Source organism: Eretmochelys imbricata, chromosome 11 (assembly GCF_965152235.1).
Source record: "Eretmochelys imbricata isolate rEreImb1 chromosome 11, rEreImb1.hap1, whole genome shotgun sequence".
NCBI classification, from domain to species: domain Eukaryota; kingdom Metazoa; phylum Chordata; order Testudines; family Cheloniidae; genus Eretmochelys; species Eretmochelys imbricata.
The window spans coordinates 12,271,000-12,285,919 of record NC_135582.1 but is presented as its reverse complement, the minus strand read 5'-3'; the positions used below and the strand labels follow the sequence as shown (position 1 = coordinate 12,285,919).

The 14,920-nt window shown below is 43.8% G+C and overlaps 1 protein-coding gene across 1 annotated transcript in view; it reads right to left on the bottom strand.

Annotated features, from left to right (window-relative positions):
• Positions 1 to 14,920, bottom strand: part of LOC144272365 (kalirin) — a 562,727-nt gene that overhangs the window by 192,496 nt on the left and 355,311 nt on the right. The window contains exon 8 of the mRNA XM_077830366.1: positions 5,203 to 5,334. Coding sequence (XP_077686492.1) covers positions 5,203 to 5,334 — 132 coding nt within the window. The remainder of the gene's footprint in view (positions 1 to 5,202; positions 5,335 to 14,920) is intronic.

Genomic DNA, 14,920 nt, shown 5'->3' with positions numbered 1-14,920 from the left:
TAAGGGAATGGTCTTCACAGCAGATGCATTGTGCCTCTTGGGACAAAGAATGAACAAGACTTGGTGCAATCACATTTAGCAAGATGTTGTACTCATCAACACAAGTTGGGCTTGACTCTAGAATCCTGTATTCTCCTCATCCTTCTCCTTTCCCCAGCAATCAGTACTAACATCAAGAGTAATTAAAAAAAAAAACAGGTTAAACTAAAGGGGGCATCTCAATTATAGTTCATAGAATACCAGGGTTGGAAAGGACCTCAGGAGGTCATCTAGTCCAATCCCCTGCTCAAAGCAGGACCAATGTGTGTATGACACAACATTCATTGGACATATTGATAGTATAAAATGAACTCCCACTGGCCAGAGAAACCCTGAAAAATTCCTCCTGTGGAGGGGGATATAAAGATGGTGGCTCCTGCACCACCTCCACCACCTCATCCACCAGAGTTGTCCCACCCATTATAAAAGGTGGAGAGGGGCCTCTTGGGGGCTCCATTATTCCCAGTTCTCTGATGATGGAAGATCTTCTGCCAGCAGCATAAGCTAAAGCTTTCACACCTAGGTAGCTAATAAACCGAACTGATTTCCTGTCAGTCCTTGCTTGCCTCCCTGCATCCATGATATGTGAGCTTTGCTTGGGTCCAGCAGAAACTGGGCCCCATATGCTTAGAGCCTGAGCAAAAGTGCAGAGAAGTCAAAGTGAGGCTTTCCATAGGCTCTAATGGGCACTGTATGAGGCTTTTGATGAGCATCTCCAAAAAGCTTCACAATACCTTGTAGCAGAAACTTTCAGCAATATGGTGTCATCTGCATTGTCTCAAAGTAGGCATTCTGACTCCTGAGCACCCTCCATTGCATTAAATATGATGACTGAATTGCAGTTTATATATCTACATACTTTCACTATAGTTAAGGCTAAGGTTTTGTCAGTTATTTTTAGTAAAAGTCACAGACAGGTCACGGACAATAAAGGAAAATTAACGGAGCCTGTGACCTGTCTGTGACATTAGTAAAAATAACAAGGGGCAGGGCTAAGTAGGGGAGAGTAATGGAGTCTCATGGATGTGGGGGGGGGACTGACAGGCCAAAACCCCCGCCATGGCTGGGGGCACACCTCCGGCACCAGCGACCGCAGAGGGGGTACAGCCACGGGGGGCACACAGTCCCCGCTCCAGAATTGGTTGCAGCTGCAGGACAGGGGCGCACAGCCTAGCTGCAGCTCATGCCAAGCCCAGGCAGCAGCCATGGGGGGTGGTGAACGGCTCTGGGAAGCCACGAAGGGGGCACACGACCCCCACTGCAGCCACTGGGCAGCAGCACATGGGCCCAGCTGCAGCCCCTGGCAGAAGCCATGGGGCTGGGGTGCAGTGGGGGGTGCAGTCACCGGGGGCGCACAGCCCCCACTCTGGAGCTAGCTGCAGAACAGGGGTGCGCGGCCCAGCTGCCACCCCCACCAAGGTGTGGCAGCAGCAGGGAGGGGAGGGACTGCGCACAGCCCTGGGATGCCACAAGAGGGGCACACGGCTCCTGCTGCAGCCCCCAGGCTTGGGCACAGTGGGAGGGGTATAGCCATGGGGGCGTGCACAGCCCCTGCTCTGGAGCTGGCCACAGCTGCAGGACAGTGGCGCGCAGCCTGGCTGCAGCCCCCTGCAAGGCAGCAGGGTCCTGGTTCCAGGCATCCAGCCCCAGTTGCAGCAGGGCAGGGGTGCATAGTCCCGCCTCCAGCCCCGGCTTCAGCTGCTGACAGCTGAAGTGGAAGAAATCACAGCGCTCCAGTAAAGTCATGGAATCTGTGACTGCCGTGACCTCTGCAACTAAATCGTAGCCTTAACTATAGCATATTTGTTTTTTATACAGCACTCATCATCTGAGCACCTTCCAGTAGTGCATTAAATCATGTGACTACACATCTGTCAGATGCTGTTTGTTCTCTCACTCTCTCCCCAGAGGAAGACACTCATGCAGTGGAGCACTCTGTTTTGATAGTGTGTCTTTTTTTGTTTTCATACGGAGACACAAACACACACATGCATGCACACCACTTTTGCTCTGTGTAGAGCATTAGAGAAAGCAGGTCAAAGAAATGTGCCTTGCACTTGGAGTGGAGAGGTTTGTGACAGTCCTTATTTTCTGGGGAAGTTCATTCCACAGTCTCGGATAGCCCCCCAGAGAAATTTCTATCTCCTGCCCAGACAAGCTTTATTCTTATTGCTGAGAGTTCCACGTTACCAGAGAAGTGAAGTTGTCAATGATATCTTCATCCCAGAGTTTTAGATGGTCTTTAAGATATCCTGACCCCAGACCATGGAGCACTTTAAAGATAAAGATTGAGACTTTTAACTTGATTCAATATTCTTTGGGAAGGAAGTGGAGGATAGTTTGATATGTTCTCGGTAGCCCATGTTACTGAGGAGATGGGCTGTGACTCGCGGTAGTGAGTGCCTAACAACAAATCTATAGTACCAAATTCTATTCTCTTACCTAGGGCACAGTAGGATGAGTTTGGGACAGAGCATTAGCCTTTGTTGTGAAGTCTTCAACTGAAAGTTAACTATTATTTATCTTAACACAGATTTGTGGGATTGAATATCAAAGATGGAAATATCAGGGGCATATAATGTAAGATGTAGCAGTGGGCTTTATTTAAGAACCATTTAAGCATACATTATGCAAAGAGACTTTAATATACACATTTCCTCATCTTGATGATATTTAATTGACTATTCTTCGTCTGGTACAGGAAAAGAAAGAAGCTCTTTCTAAACATCTAAAGGAGCTCAGTCCTTCACAATTTATATGATGGAAAAAGTAAGGAGGGTGAGCTAGACCCACCCCTGCTGGTGTACAGAGGGGCAGATTCCACCTTACTGTTCCAGTGAAGGCCACTGCACCGTGGTGGGTCCTTCCCTGGGGAGGGTAGGTGTTAGGGGGCTTATTCCTTCACCCACTTACTTCCCTGGTCCTTCTCGCATGAACAGAGAGCAACAATACCCGAAGTCCAAAGGTGCAAACAATTCGATGTTTATTGGGGTGAACTTCCAGCAAGCATGATTCCAGTTTCCTTCCTTAGTGTCCTCCTTCCCAGCTCTGACACCACAGAGCCTTACCTGTGGCCCTGTTCCCATTCCTACCCTTAGCAAAACATGAATCCAATTCCCCACTCCTATTCCCTGTTCCCATTTCCTCCCACCCACCGACCCACTTACCCACTTCCTGATGGACTGCAGACTATATAGTAAAACTTGAGTTCTGCTTAGCTATACCTCAACCAATCATTTTACTGAAATTTAACTAACCAATCCTAACATATTGTAACATGATTATTTAACCAACTATATCCCACCACCTTAATTAGTTTACACCCAGCAAAATTAATTATACAGCAGACAGAAACAATCACAGAACCAAACAGAGACCATGCAAAGTGGGAACTATAATGACAAAACAATACAAAAGTGAGGATTTTACAACTACATCTATAAAGACATGAGGGTTTCTCAGCTGTGTCTATTGATAAGTGAGTTCTTACCAAACAGAAAACTATCAAACTAAACTTCCTTTTACATCCTCTAGGCTCTTCCTTTTCTCTGGAGGTGATAGATTAGATCACCTTTCTAACAGCCCCAGATTGCCTTATTTCAATGTGACTAGTTTGGAATGTGAGGATGTGACCGGTCGCTTCCCAGCTTTTGGCTGCCTCTGCTGCTTCGCCAAAGCCCTTAGCCTAAGAACAGGGCCTTAGACTGTCACAGTAAGAGAAGGCCCTTACACCGACAGACATTGATTTTGTTTCTTTCTTTTATACCTCTATAACTAGCTAAGTGATAAGAATACACCTAAATTCTTAGAGTATAGACCTTTACAGACAGGCCTGAATATCTATATCCTAAAAATAGGCAGTATTTCAACCATCATCTTCTCCTGGAAGCTCTGGCATGGAAGGGTGGTTTTAAGGTCCATTGGGGGTTGTATACCTGGCAGAGGCTAGAGAGTTGTTGAATCAGTGCATCATCCAGCTCCCTTGGCTACACTGCCTTCCTGGCCTTCACAGGGCACATTTTAACCCTACACTGCCCAACGGAGGAGAAGTGCTCGGCCTCCAGACAGATTTTCTGTTGCCTGGTACCTTGACTGGTCCAGTGACTATCACTACAGTTATTGTACACATTTCTATTAGCCAGTTTGGGAGAGGCTTTTGCAAGCCCTGTAAGGAACTAGGTCCAGCTCTCTTTGGCCAGAAAGATAATCAAGGACAATACAGAGCCTTCTGAGCGTGAGGAAGTGAAGAACAAGAAACAAGAACCTCTGATGAGAAAAAAGAAGCACAAAGCAAATTATGCCATCTGTAGATGCTAAGCATACAGACTACGAGCACTGGTCTGTTTGCAGTGAATTGCACTGAATGTCAGCTGTTTGTGGAGAGTTATTTCCTGCTACAGCCTGGATCAATTCAGGGACAAAAGCATAATGAAAATCTTTATAGGATTTTTGCCAAACTGCCATAAGGCAGTTTTTAGTCTTAGCAACCTTGACATCATCCTTTTTACACAAGCTCTTTAGATCTGAGAAAGCTTATTTCCCTACTGAGACCCAGCTTATGCAAATGGATATAACTTTAAGGCACCGTCTTTTACATCTTTTGCTGCGATAAGGACCTGTCATCTCTGTCTTGGGACTTTGATGATACTGAAAAGAGCTGATGGTGTGCAAAGTAAATCAAATTATACCCTTTACCCCCATTAGAATAACTGCACTGGAGCAGGGACTCACTCCCAACGGAAAGCAATTTAATCAGGGCTACACAGCAACGCCACTACTGTAGGATGCCCAGGAAAGGTAACGAAGCAGCCTATCTCTTGGCCAGCCGGTGAGCTGCCTGGCTGGTCACAGGTACCCCAGAGGTGTGGGGGTGGCTGCAGTTTGTGCTGTTGCTCCAAATTGACTTACTACATTGGGGGCCCACTGCCTGGGAGCAAATCTGACCTCCTATGTGAAGTCATGAGTAAAGAGATCACATATCTCTCAAGTACCATTTTAAAGGTTCATTAGCTTTATCCCTACTAAGCAATCATATCAATGAGTCAATGGAAAGTAAAACTGATTTATTCAATTAAAAATAGCTCCAAAATGCATAATTGTATAGATATTATTGCTAAGCAATCAGTTAGCAGTTGTTAAAATTCTTCTCCTGGAAACACATACCTCTGTGTAGGCCTGGGTCACCTGTTCATACAAAGACTGATGATGATGGATGGCCAGCTCAAGGTCTTGCATTTCCGATGGGAGGCCTCCTTCACTACACATTTTACACCAGGCATCCACACCTGAAAGGAACTGAAACAATTCCAAAAGCAATCAGCAGGGTGTTTCAAACTCACTAGCCAGGAGGTAACAATATTACTATTGCAGTGAACCATTTACAGAGTGCCATAGATGAATGCAGCACTGAGCAGAAGGTGAACAGTGTCAAACTAATAACACAATGCCAGGAGTTTACAGGAGGGAACAAAATGGTACAGACCACACAGGTGATTGTGATCCTTATACACTCAAAACTTTGTAGACCAGCTGGGCCTAAGGGAGGCTTTAGAAGGAGGAGGATTCTGTTTCTCCTGCTTTACAAGTAAAGTGCATGGGCACTTTCAAAATAACTTCAGGAACACCTAAAGGAAGGACCTTTGAATAACAAACAGGAGAAATACAACCCTGCTTCTAAAATCAACATAAAAATATAGACCGAAAAGAAGCAGTCAGTGCTCTAATTGCATTTAATATTGTCAGAACTCCCCAATTGTTTATGCTTGAGGTCCACACAGGGGTGATTTTACCACCAACAAGCTCAGCACAGCTATTCACCCGGCCCTAACAGCACACACATGAGTAACAGAAAACTCCCATTAAAATCATCTTTGACATTCATTTCAGCGAAAGGAAGATTTTCTAAGTGTTAAAGCAGTTCTCAATCTGAGGCTGGCTCAGGGGAATTGGTAATAGGATACCAAGACTTTCACCTCTCGGTCATCAATATGAATCTGGCCCAGGTCAGTAGCAATCAGTCATCAATACCACCGGATGGTGTTGAGTGGCCTATTTGAAATAAGCGGCTAGTCTCATTCCAGTTGCTAGTGAGCAGATGTCCACGTTAAAAAAATAAAAAAAACAACCCTCACCACAATTGATATGAATTAGCACCTTTGTTGGCAGCCTCAGCAGAGAGGCCAGGGATTGAATAGGCTCAGGGGGTGAAACATCTTTTCACTCCTTAAGGGCTCAGGGCTGAGACACCATGACAGAACAATGTGAGCAAGTCCACACTTCTGCTGCCTGTTATATAACAAAAGGACTTTACTCTTCAGGGCTCACATCACTTTTTAAAATGGAGCCTGATCTATTGACATACCTTCTAATGTGCTCAGATGTTGCAGACACCTAACTACCTAATGTCACCTCATTACTCTCTGTTAATATTTCCTCTTCCTCCAGCTTCTTGTTAAACTAGCTCCCCTATGCTTAAGGATCTTTAAAGCCATCAATAAAAGAACCAGCTAATAATAACAACAGATGCAGTATACCAGAAGCTGAACGCACAATGGCTACAAAACCACCCTCATGATCACAGCTTTATCTGTTCACGAAGTGCTCACCTGTGGCTTGTTAGCAAAGCACTCACTTAAAGCATAGAACACACTGAGCTTCAAAGCAAAGAGTTTCTATCCCAATCTCATCTGTAATCAGTGTGTTATTTTTATTATCAGGGTAATTTTATTCACAGTACTGCTTATAGTCGAGGTTTGAAAATGCCTGCATTATAAATCCTTATTTTCAAGACTCTATGATTCAGCGATAAAAATGAATTCTGGGCTAAAACCTGCAACTACTCCCACAAGATACCACTCTGTGAACAAAAGGAGTGTTATCTGGAGGAAGGGATTGGGGGTCAGGACTCCTGGGTGCTGCTGTGTAGACTTTTGCTGCTGATCTGCAGTACCTATCTAGGTGACATTCACACACACACTGCTGCACACAGCCTAAGTAAACGGAGGCTAGTGTCAAATATATTGGCCTTTGATCAAAAACATGCACCATAGGAAGCATGGTTTGACTCTGCAAGGTTTTTTAGCAACTAAGTAATCAGGTTTTATGCAGGGCTAGTGGCATTCACATTCCCATCTCATGTCAGGGCATGGGGCTGAACTGAATTCCCTCTAGGAGAAACCAGCATAGGCTGGGGTTCCTGCCACTGGAACTACATAGTCATCGATCCAATGGCTTCTTTCCTGACTTCTAATCACATTCTCCCTCTCAGACCAGTGCAGAAACCCCCTAATACAAGCTATTCTGCTCATAGTCCCCAGATATCCACACATTCCCACAGTGGGGCTACATAATGAGGAGGGCCTTATGATGGTCCTCTGTACCTAGGTAAATTTCCACTTCTGTGTCTCAGTTTATCCCTCTGTAAAATGGGGATAATAATCCTTACTTGTCTCACAGGGGCATTGTGAGAATTCTTTAATGTCTGTAAAGGGCTTTGAGAGTTGTATGTAATACATTGGCTTCGTGCATTAAATCACATCTCTAGTACTGGCCCTACTGACTATAATAACAACATGCTCTTGAACTCTTGTAATGGAGGCCTGAGTTTTATGGGGTTGAAAAGTCCTGGGTTTGATTCTCCCCGATAGACTGTTGGTACGTCTGGTGCCATCGATCCTGACTCTTTGGTAAAAGATGCTCTAAAAGTGCCGAGTTATTATATAACCACAGCCATGATGCCAAAAACCACAGTGGCACTCAGGTTTAGAATGCCTGTTAGTGCAATGCATCCATGCATGGGCTGGAACTCTTCAGCACCGGAGAACAGACCTCTGCCACTTGAGCTAACGGAGTAACTTCATTAGTGCTGTTACCCTCTAGAGGACCAACCCCTAGGAGGAAGTGTGACACACACTTTACCAATGTGGATGGCAGGAGGGAAAGGGCTCAATTTTTTTTTTTAAATGAACTTCGGCAAAGTATTAGTCATATTATGGCACAATTAATTTAGGTACCTTGGAAAATGGCAGAGACATTAGTTTATCACAGTATGAAACGCTATGAAGACGCAAGTGCCTTTATAACATGCACATGTATTTTCATGCTAAATATATATTTATACAATAAAATCGTGGTTTGTTGTGTGAAAAAGATGCGTTTAAAATGTAAATAACTAATTAACTGTTAGGTTGGAATGGCAGTTCTGTAAGCTGTTACTGTCTATTGGGTGTGCAGAACCGTTTAAATTAATTGCTTAAATACCTACTTATCCCATAGACTGGAACAGCTCCTATTGGGAACATAAAAAGCTGCTTAAATGTGATTTGAAATGATAGACCAAAATGGCTCTCTTAAATAACTGTACATGTTTTACAAGCTTCCATGAAAGACTGAAACAAAAAACCCCTCCCCCAAGACATTTAAAAACAAACAAACACAAAGCCTCAATACAAAAAGCCCGTGTGTTTCTGATTTGACCCAAATAGGCCCTGTAAAGTCATAAGCCAGATTCATCACTTGCCCTAGGGTTTATTCACTCAGGCTGCAAACCCTGCAGTAGCCAGGTCGGGAAAGCCCACCACAAGAAGGCAGTGTTACAGCACATGCTCCTACTTACCCTTCCTCCAGAACATACAATGTGTGAGTAAGCAAGCTGAGTCTCATGCCTGCTATGCCTCAAGGTCTGTGACCCCTGACTGCCTCTCAGGCCAAGCTCTGACACTTTGGAGTTCCCTATTAGCTGAAATTCCTTGTTGAGTCCTCCAAGCAAGAAGTCACTTGTGGGCAGGTTCTTCTTCTCTCTAGTTGCTTTATTTGCTGGCACCTTCTCCTGCTTCAGGGACTGAGCTAAAATGTCCTGAATGTACCTGTCTCTAGATCCCTTCTTTCCTCCCACATTCCAAACATTGCCCGTCCTGTCCCATCCCTGCCTGTGTATCCCATCTCACACTTTAATATAGAACTATGGATTGGTGGAGATTGATTGTTTACACAGGAAAGGCCACCCCACTCCTCCCACAATCACATGAGATCTCAGATTTGCTTAAACTCAGAGACCGAGAATCATAGAGTTTAAGACCAGAGGAGACCACCAGATGATCTAGTCTGGCCTCCTATATATCACAGGCCACCAACACCACCCAGCACCTATCCACTAAACCCAGCAACCAAAATTAGACCACACAGCAGACTAAACTATTATGTGCCACAGGTGGAGAATAGGAGGGAGAAAAATGCACTAGTGCCTCAGGTCCCTGCAATGGTAGGGAAAAGTGGCCCTGACTAGTATAGATCCTAGCAGAGAGCTTCTGAGAGCATAAAGTCTGCTTGGGTGGGGGAAAACTGAATGGTCCATTGACTTTTCAGAGGATCAGCATAAACATCCAAATTCTGCTCACAGATGCTGAATGTATGCAACACCCATTACTTTTAATGGGAGTCGTGCATTTCTGAGGTCAGAACTGGATTCAAAGTTAACGGTTCAGATCTTTGGCCAACTGAAGACGTTAATTTGCTCTTTCTGACAGGGTTTTCAAAGTGAACACTTTAAGAATACTTTAAAACTCTTTTAGGAACGACTGTCAAGTACAGAAAGAACCTGGTATTTTCATTCCTGCCTCCCTTGACAGTCTATGGGCCAGAATCCCAGCTTGTGTAAATCAGCACAGCTCCAGTGAAGTGAAACAGGAATAAGGCACAGTTTCATATACCTTCCTAAAACAGGCACAATCCGATATACCCTCCTGCCACAACGTGGTGTCAATCATACTTAAAAATATAGGGCCTGATTCCTCTCTCACACTGGTTTTACACCAATGCACCTCCATTTACATGAGTAGAGTTAATCCTCATTTATACTGCTGTGAGAGGAAAATCAGGCCTGTCACCATTTGAAGTGGGAGGCATTGGGAAAACATGCTGTTGAATGCCCTCAAACTCAGACCCTGACCTGGGTGATGTGGTGGGGGTCTAGTACTAAGTATTTTCACCTTTGACCAAAAACATGTGCTATAGGAAGCTTTGTTTGACTCTCCAAGGTTTTTTTCTACCTTTCTTTATTTTGGGGGGTTTCTTTGTGATCTATTTGGTATTTATCTACCTTTCTTTTAATTTAAAAAAAAACAAAGCTTTGATCCTAGAGCTCTTTCAGCCAAGTTCAGCTTGACCTGTGTACACGTGACAGGTATACAGTACAAGATCCAGGAAGGCAAATGTAATTGTGAGGCATACGAAGACAGAGGGAAGTTCAGCTCCCAGCATGGTTGATTCAGTCTTTCATCCTTTCAAGCTAAACAAATTGAGTTCCATATAGTTTGTTGTATGGGAGTCTTTAAGATGAAACTTTGAAAAACAAAGGTCCTGCCTGCTCTGCTTAGATGTTACAGATACCCTGGTTCTTTTCATTAAAAAAGTGTTTGCCTCTGTGTTTGCCAGGACTGTGGTACAGTGGACTGTATGCCAGAAGTTTGATGGCTAAGATTCTATTAAAAAAAGGAGTACTAGTGGCACCTTAGAGACTAACCAATTTATCGGAGCATAAGCTTTCGTGAGCTACAGCTCACTTCATCGGATGCATCCGATGAAGTGAGCTGTAGCTCACAAAAGCTTATGCTCAAATAAATTGGTTAGTCTCTAAGGTGCCACAAGTCCTCATTTTCTTTTTGCGAATACAGACTAACACGGCTGCTACTCTGAAACCTGTCAAAAGATTCTATTAGACCCACTTCCGATTGGCATCACAGAAAAAGTGAGTTGTTAGGAGAGACTGAACAAAAAGACAGTAACGGTCTGTCAGACTGGATTAGGGAGGTTTGACCAGGATCACTCTGGCGCTTGGGGCAAACCACTACGGAGACCTAGGTCAGGTGTAACAAAATAAAAGGAGTTTATTTGGCTGTCCCCCTCTTCAGACAGGGCACCACAGACTCAGCTTGCAGCAACAAGCAAGGTTCTGATAGCAAACAATAATCTCGTGTCAAGCCTCTCTTCTGTCAGGGAGGCTCCAGCAGGTGGCAGACTCTCATACAGGTCACTGGTAGCAAGTCTCACCAATAGTCTTACATCAGGTCTGTCTTCTTCTCAAGGAGGTGCTCAAAAACACTGCAGGTGGGGCGTCAACTTGAGTCCTGCATCATCTTACCTTCCTTTCAGGTGGTGTTAACAGGCAGCATGCTCTCAAGCAGTTCCTGGCCCCAGCCAGGCCTCTCTCACAGAGACAGCTGGATGTCTGTTCTCCCCAGCTGAGCTGTGCTTTCCTCTTCTAATACCGCCCTTCAAATGCAGGTATAGTGGGCAAGGCTGATAGAACCCATAGCAGCTCAGTAGCCTTTTCCTGGCCAGTGAAGGATTTGTAGTCCCCATTACCGATAGGCAATCCATGCATCGGGTTGGCAAGAAGAAGACAGAGTAACACTGTCAGTAAAATGGGTGAACGTGACATCAAGGCTGGCACCATTTGAAGAGAGAAGGGTGCAACAAGAGACATGAGCTGAGCTGCAAGCCAGGGCAGAATTATTTAGGTCCAAGGCAGTGTGGATCAGAAATCTAAACCTTCTTTATTGTATACAGGTTATTAAAAATAATCCATTTCAATAGGAATGTCTGATGGGCATTAAGCTCAGTCTCATACAAAATTCCTGATACCTAACATTTTGTAGGATACCAGAGAGATCAAATTACTAAATCCTCAGTGTATAAGTAATCGTTTATCCTACTACAGCTACTGAAGCAAGCCAAATATTTCAGTTCCAGCTGATGGAGCTGTGAGTAGGACATGCTGACTCCCACATCGTATTTTTCCAGCATTCAGAGTTTATTGGCTTCACATCAATGCTCCCCTCCCACTGAACTGTCTCTTATTCCAACTGCAGAGCAACTGCCGCTCAGCGTTAACAAAAGCTCTTGTTTTCTCAAGGCTGAGAGACTCCAGTCACTGTCAGGAAGCAAAAACTTTTGTTCCTTTAAAGAGCTGCCAAGAGAAGACTGTATTTTTAGACCCTTTCTTTCAATTTTAAAGAAAAAAGAAGAGTTGTTAAAAGTGATGTTATTATGAAGCTGTTTTTAAGCTACAACTGAGGCAAAGTATCTATTCTGATGTTCAGAGTGCAAGAAGACAACAAATTCACCCAAACTAACAAGCAGTTCAATCCAGGTTTCTATTACCTTTCATGTTATAAAATTTCTTAGCAACACTTCATAAATTGCAAACAAGCCTAAAAGTTCAGAAAAACAGGAGTTCACTCATAAAAAACAAAGTATTATTTTTCATGATATCTTTAAATAATTCTCTTTTCTCTTTTTCCATGTGAATGTATTCCTGGTAGAAGATTAACAGCCCTGCAGAGAGACTGGTGTCTAAACACTATGGTGCTCAATGTATCTGAAACATGACAGCCCGATGAAAGAGGGTTAGTGTGTACAACCCTTACTCACGTGGATAAGCACTTCTTCAGAACAATAGCCCCACTGGAGACAAGGGTGTATTTTCACATGAGTAAGTGCCCAGGAGGATGAGTAATGGCTCTACGTTCTGGTCCAGTGTAAGCAGAAAATACAAAATCAAGAGGAAATCTGCCATAATTCTAGGGCAGAAGTTATAAATATCCTGTTTTCTGTTTGTGCTGGACTTTCCCTGGACACCTTTAGCTGCCTTCTGAGACCAACATTATTTTCTTCTCTGAGATCAACATTATTAGCAAATAAAATTTCAAGTAAACATCTTTATCTGCATGAACACCTGTAATTTTCATAGAATCATAGAATCATAGAATATCAGGGTTGTAAGGGACCCCAGAAGGTCATCTAGTCCAACCCCCTGCTCGAAGCAGGACCAATTCCCAGTTAAATCATCCCAGCCAGGGCTTTGTCAAGCCTGACCTTAAAAACCTCTAAGGAAGGAGATTCTACCACCTCCCTAGGTAACGCATTCCAGTGTTTCACCACCCTCATAGTGAAAAAGTTTTTCCTAATATCCAATCTAAACCTCCCCCACTGCAACTTGAGACCATTACTCCTCGTTCTGTCATCTGCTACCATTGAGAACAGTCTAGAGCCATCCTCTTTGGAACCCCCTTTCAGGTAGTTGAAAGCAGCTATCAAATCCCCCCTCATTCTTCTCTTCTGCAGGCTAAACAATCCCAGCTCCCTCAGCCTCTCCTCATAAGTCATGTGTTCTAGACCCCTAATCTTTTTTGTTGCCCTTCGCTGGACTCTCTCCAATTTATCCACATCCTTCTTGTAGTGTGGGGCCCAAAACTGGACACAGTACTCCAGATGAGGTCTCACCAATGTCGAATAGAGGGGAACGATCACGTCCCTCGATCTGCTCGCTATGCCCCTACTTATACATCCCAAAATGCCATTGGCCTTCTTGGCAACAAGGGCACACTGCTGACTCATATCCAGCTTCTCGTCCACTGTCACCCCTAGGTCCTTTCCGCAGAACTGCTGCCTAGCCATTCGGTCCCTAGTCTGTAGCGGTGCATTGGATTCTTCCATCCTAAGTGCAGGACCCTGCACTTATCCTTATTGAACCTCATCAGATTTTAAGGTACTCACCAACTTATTTGAAAACAAAACCAATTTCACTTATCTCAAAAGACCAAACCATGGCCCCAGTCCTGCAAATGCATCTGTATGGACGGATCCATGCAGATCCCATTGATCTGGGGCTGTGTATGCGCACAAGGGCCCATTGGCATGGATCCATCTGCTAGATGTCTCCCCCTTCCAGGCTAAAACAGAGTGCCTAATGAAAACGGGATTCAGTTGTATCCTTTTCCCATCAGGAAGTCAAAGATCACCAACAGAAGTATCTCTTAGCTCATTCCAGAATCTATTGCAATGATTAATGAAAAGCAAGATGCCTATAAACCAGGAAAGCCACCCCCCCACCTCCCTTTCCCCTACCCTCTCCCACTGCCTCAAAGGCAAAAAAACCTTAGGAGTGGGTTGGAACTACCAACCTCTTTGTCATAATGTGTAATACACATTCTATACCTCTTTCTGGGTTCTGCATACCTCTTCCTTTATTTTGTTGATTTCTGAAAGTTAGAAAATGTAACATTATAATATAATGTTTATTTAGAATTTATTAATCTATGAAGGCGTTTCTATTAGGAAAAACTTCAACTGAGACTCCATCTGTAATTCCTGAGGCGGTTATAGGGTATTGTACCAACAATGATTATCATGTCTAAACTAACCCCACAACTGAATCCTACTTGAGAAAGGCATTCCAAGAGACAAAAAAAACCAAAACAAAACCCAGACTAGTTGCAAACATGAGGACTTTCACAGCAAAAGACTGCGAGAATCCCAAAAGACTAGCAAAAACAGCTAATACACATTACATTCTGCATAAAGAGGATTCTTGGCACATTCAGATAAAAATGGACATCTGAAGATGACAAACTGTTAAATGCATCTGAAGAAACTTCAGTCTAAAAACTACATATTCTACTGTGTAAATGAATCCCACAGTCTAGAGGATAATAAAAAGTCATATAACATAGCTGGTCATGCTCCAGGTTTGTATATGAAACCTCAGGAGAAAATCTCCAGCCATTCAAATCATGGGTTATTAAGTGAGCGTCAAGCACATCCACTCATTGGGCTTGACATTAACTACTGAGTCAAAGGAAGGAGCATAAAAAGACTGAGGAGACAGCCTCAAAGCAATATTTGGCAGCTGAAGAAAGAATGCCACTTACAGCCAGCAATCAAAGGCAGGTCATCACTTGCAAGCAGAGTGGATTTGGGCCTAAAAAGCAAAGGTATCATCTGCAGGCAGACTTCAAGTCTTTCCTAGTTAAGAAATTATTAAACTATGTTATTTCCTAGAAGATATACTTCAGAACTTTGCTCAAAGGAAAGAAGAAATCTT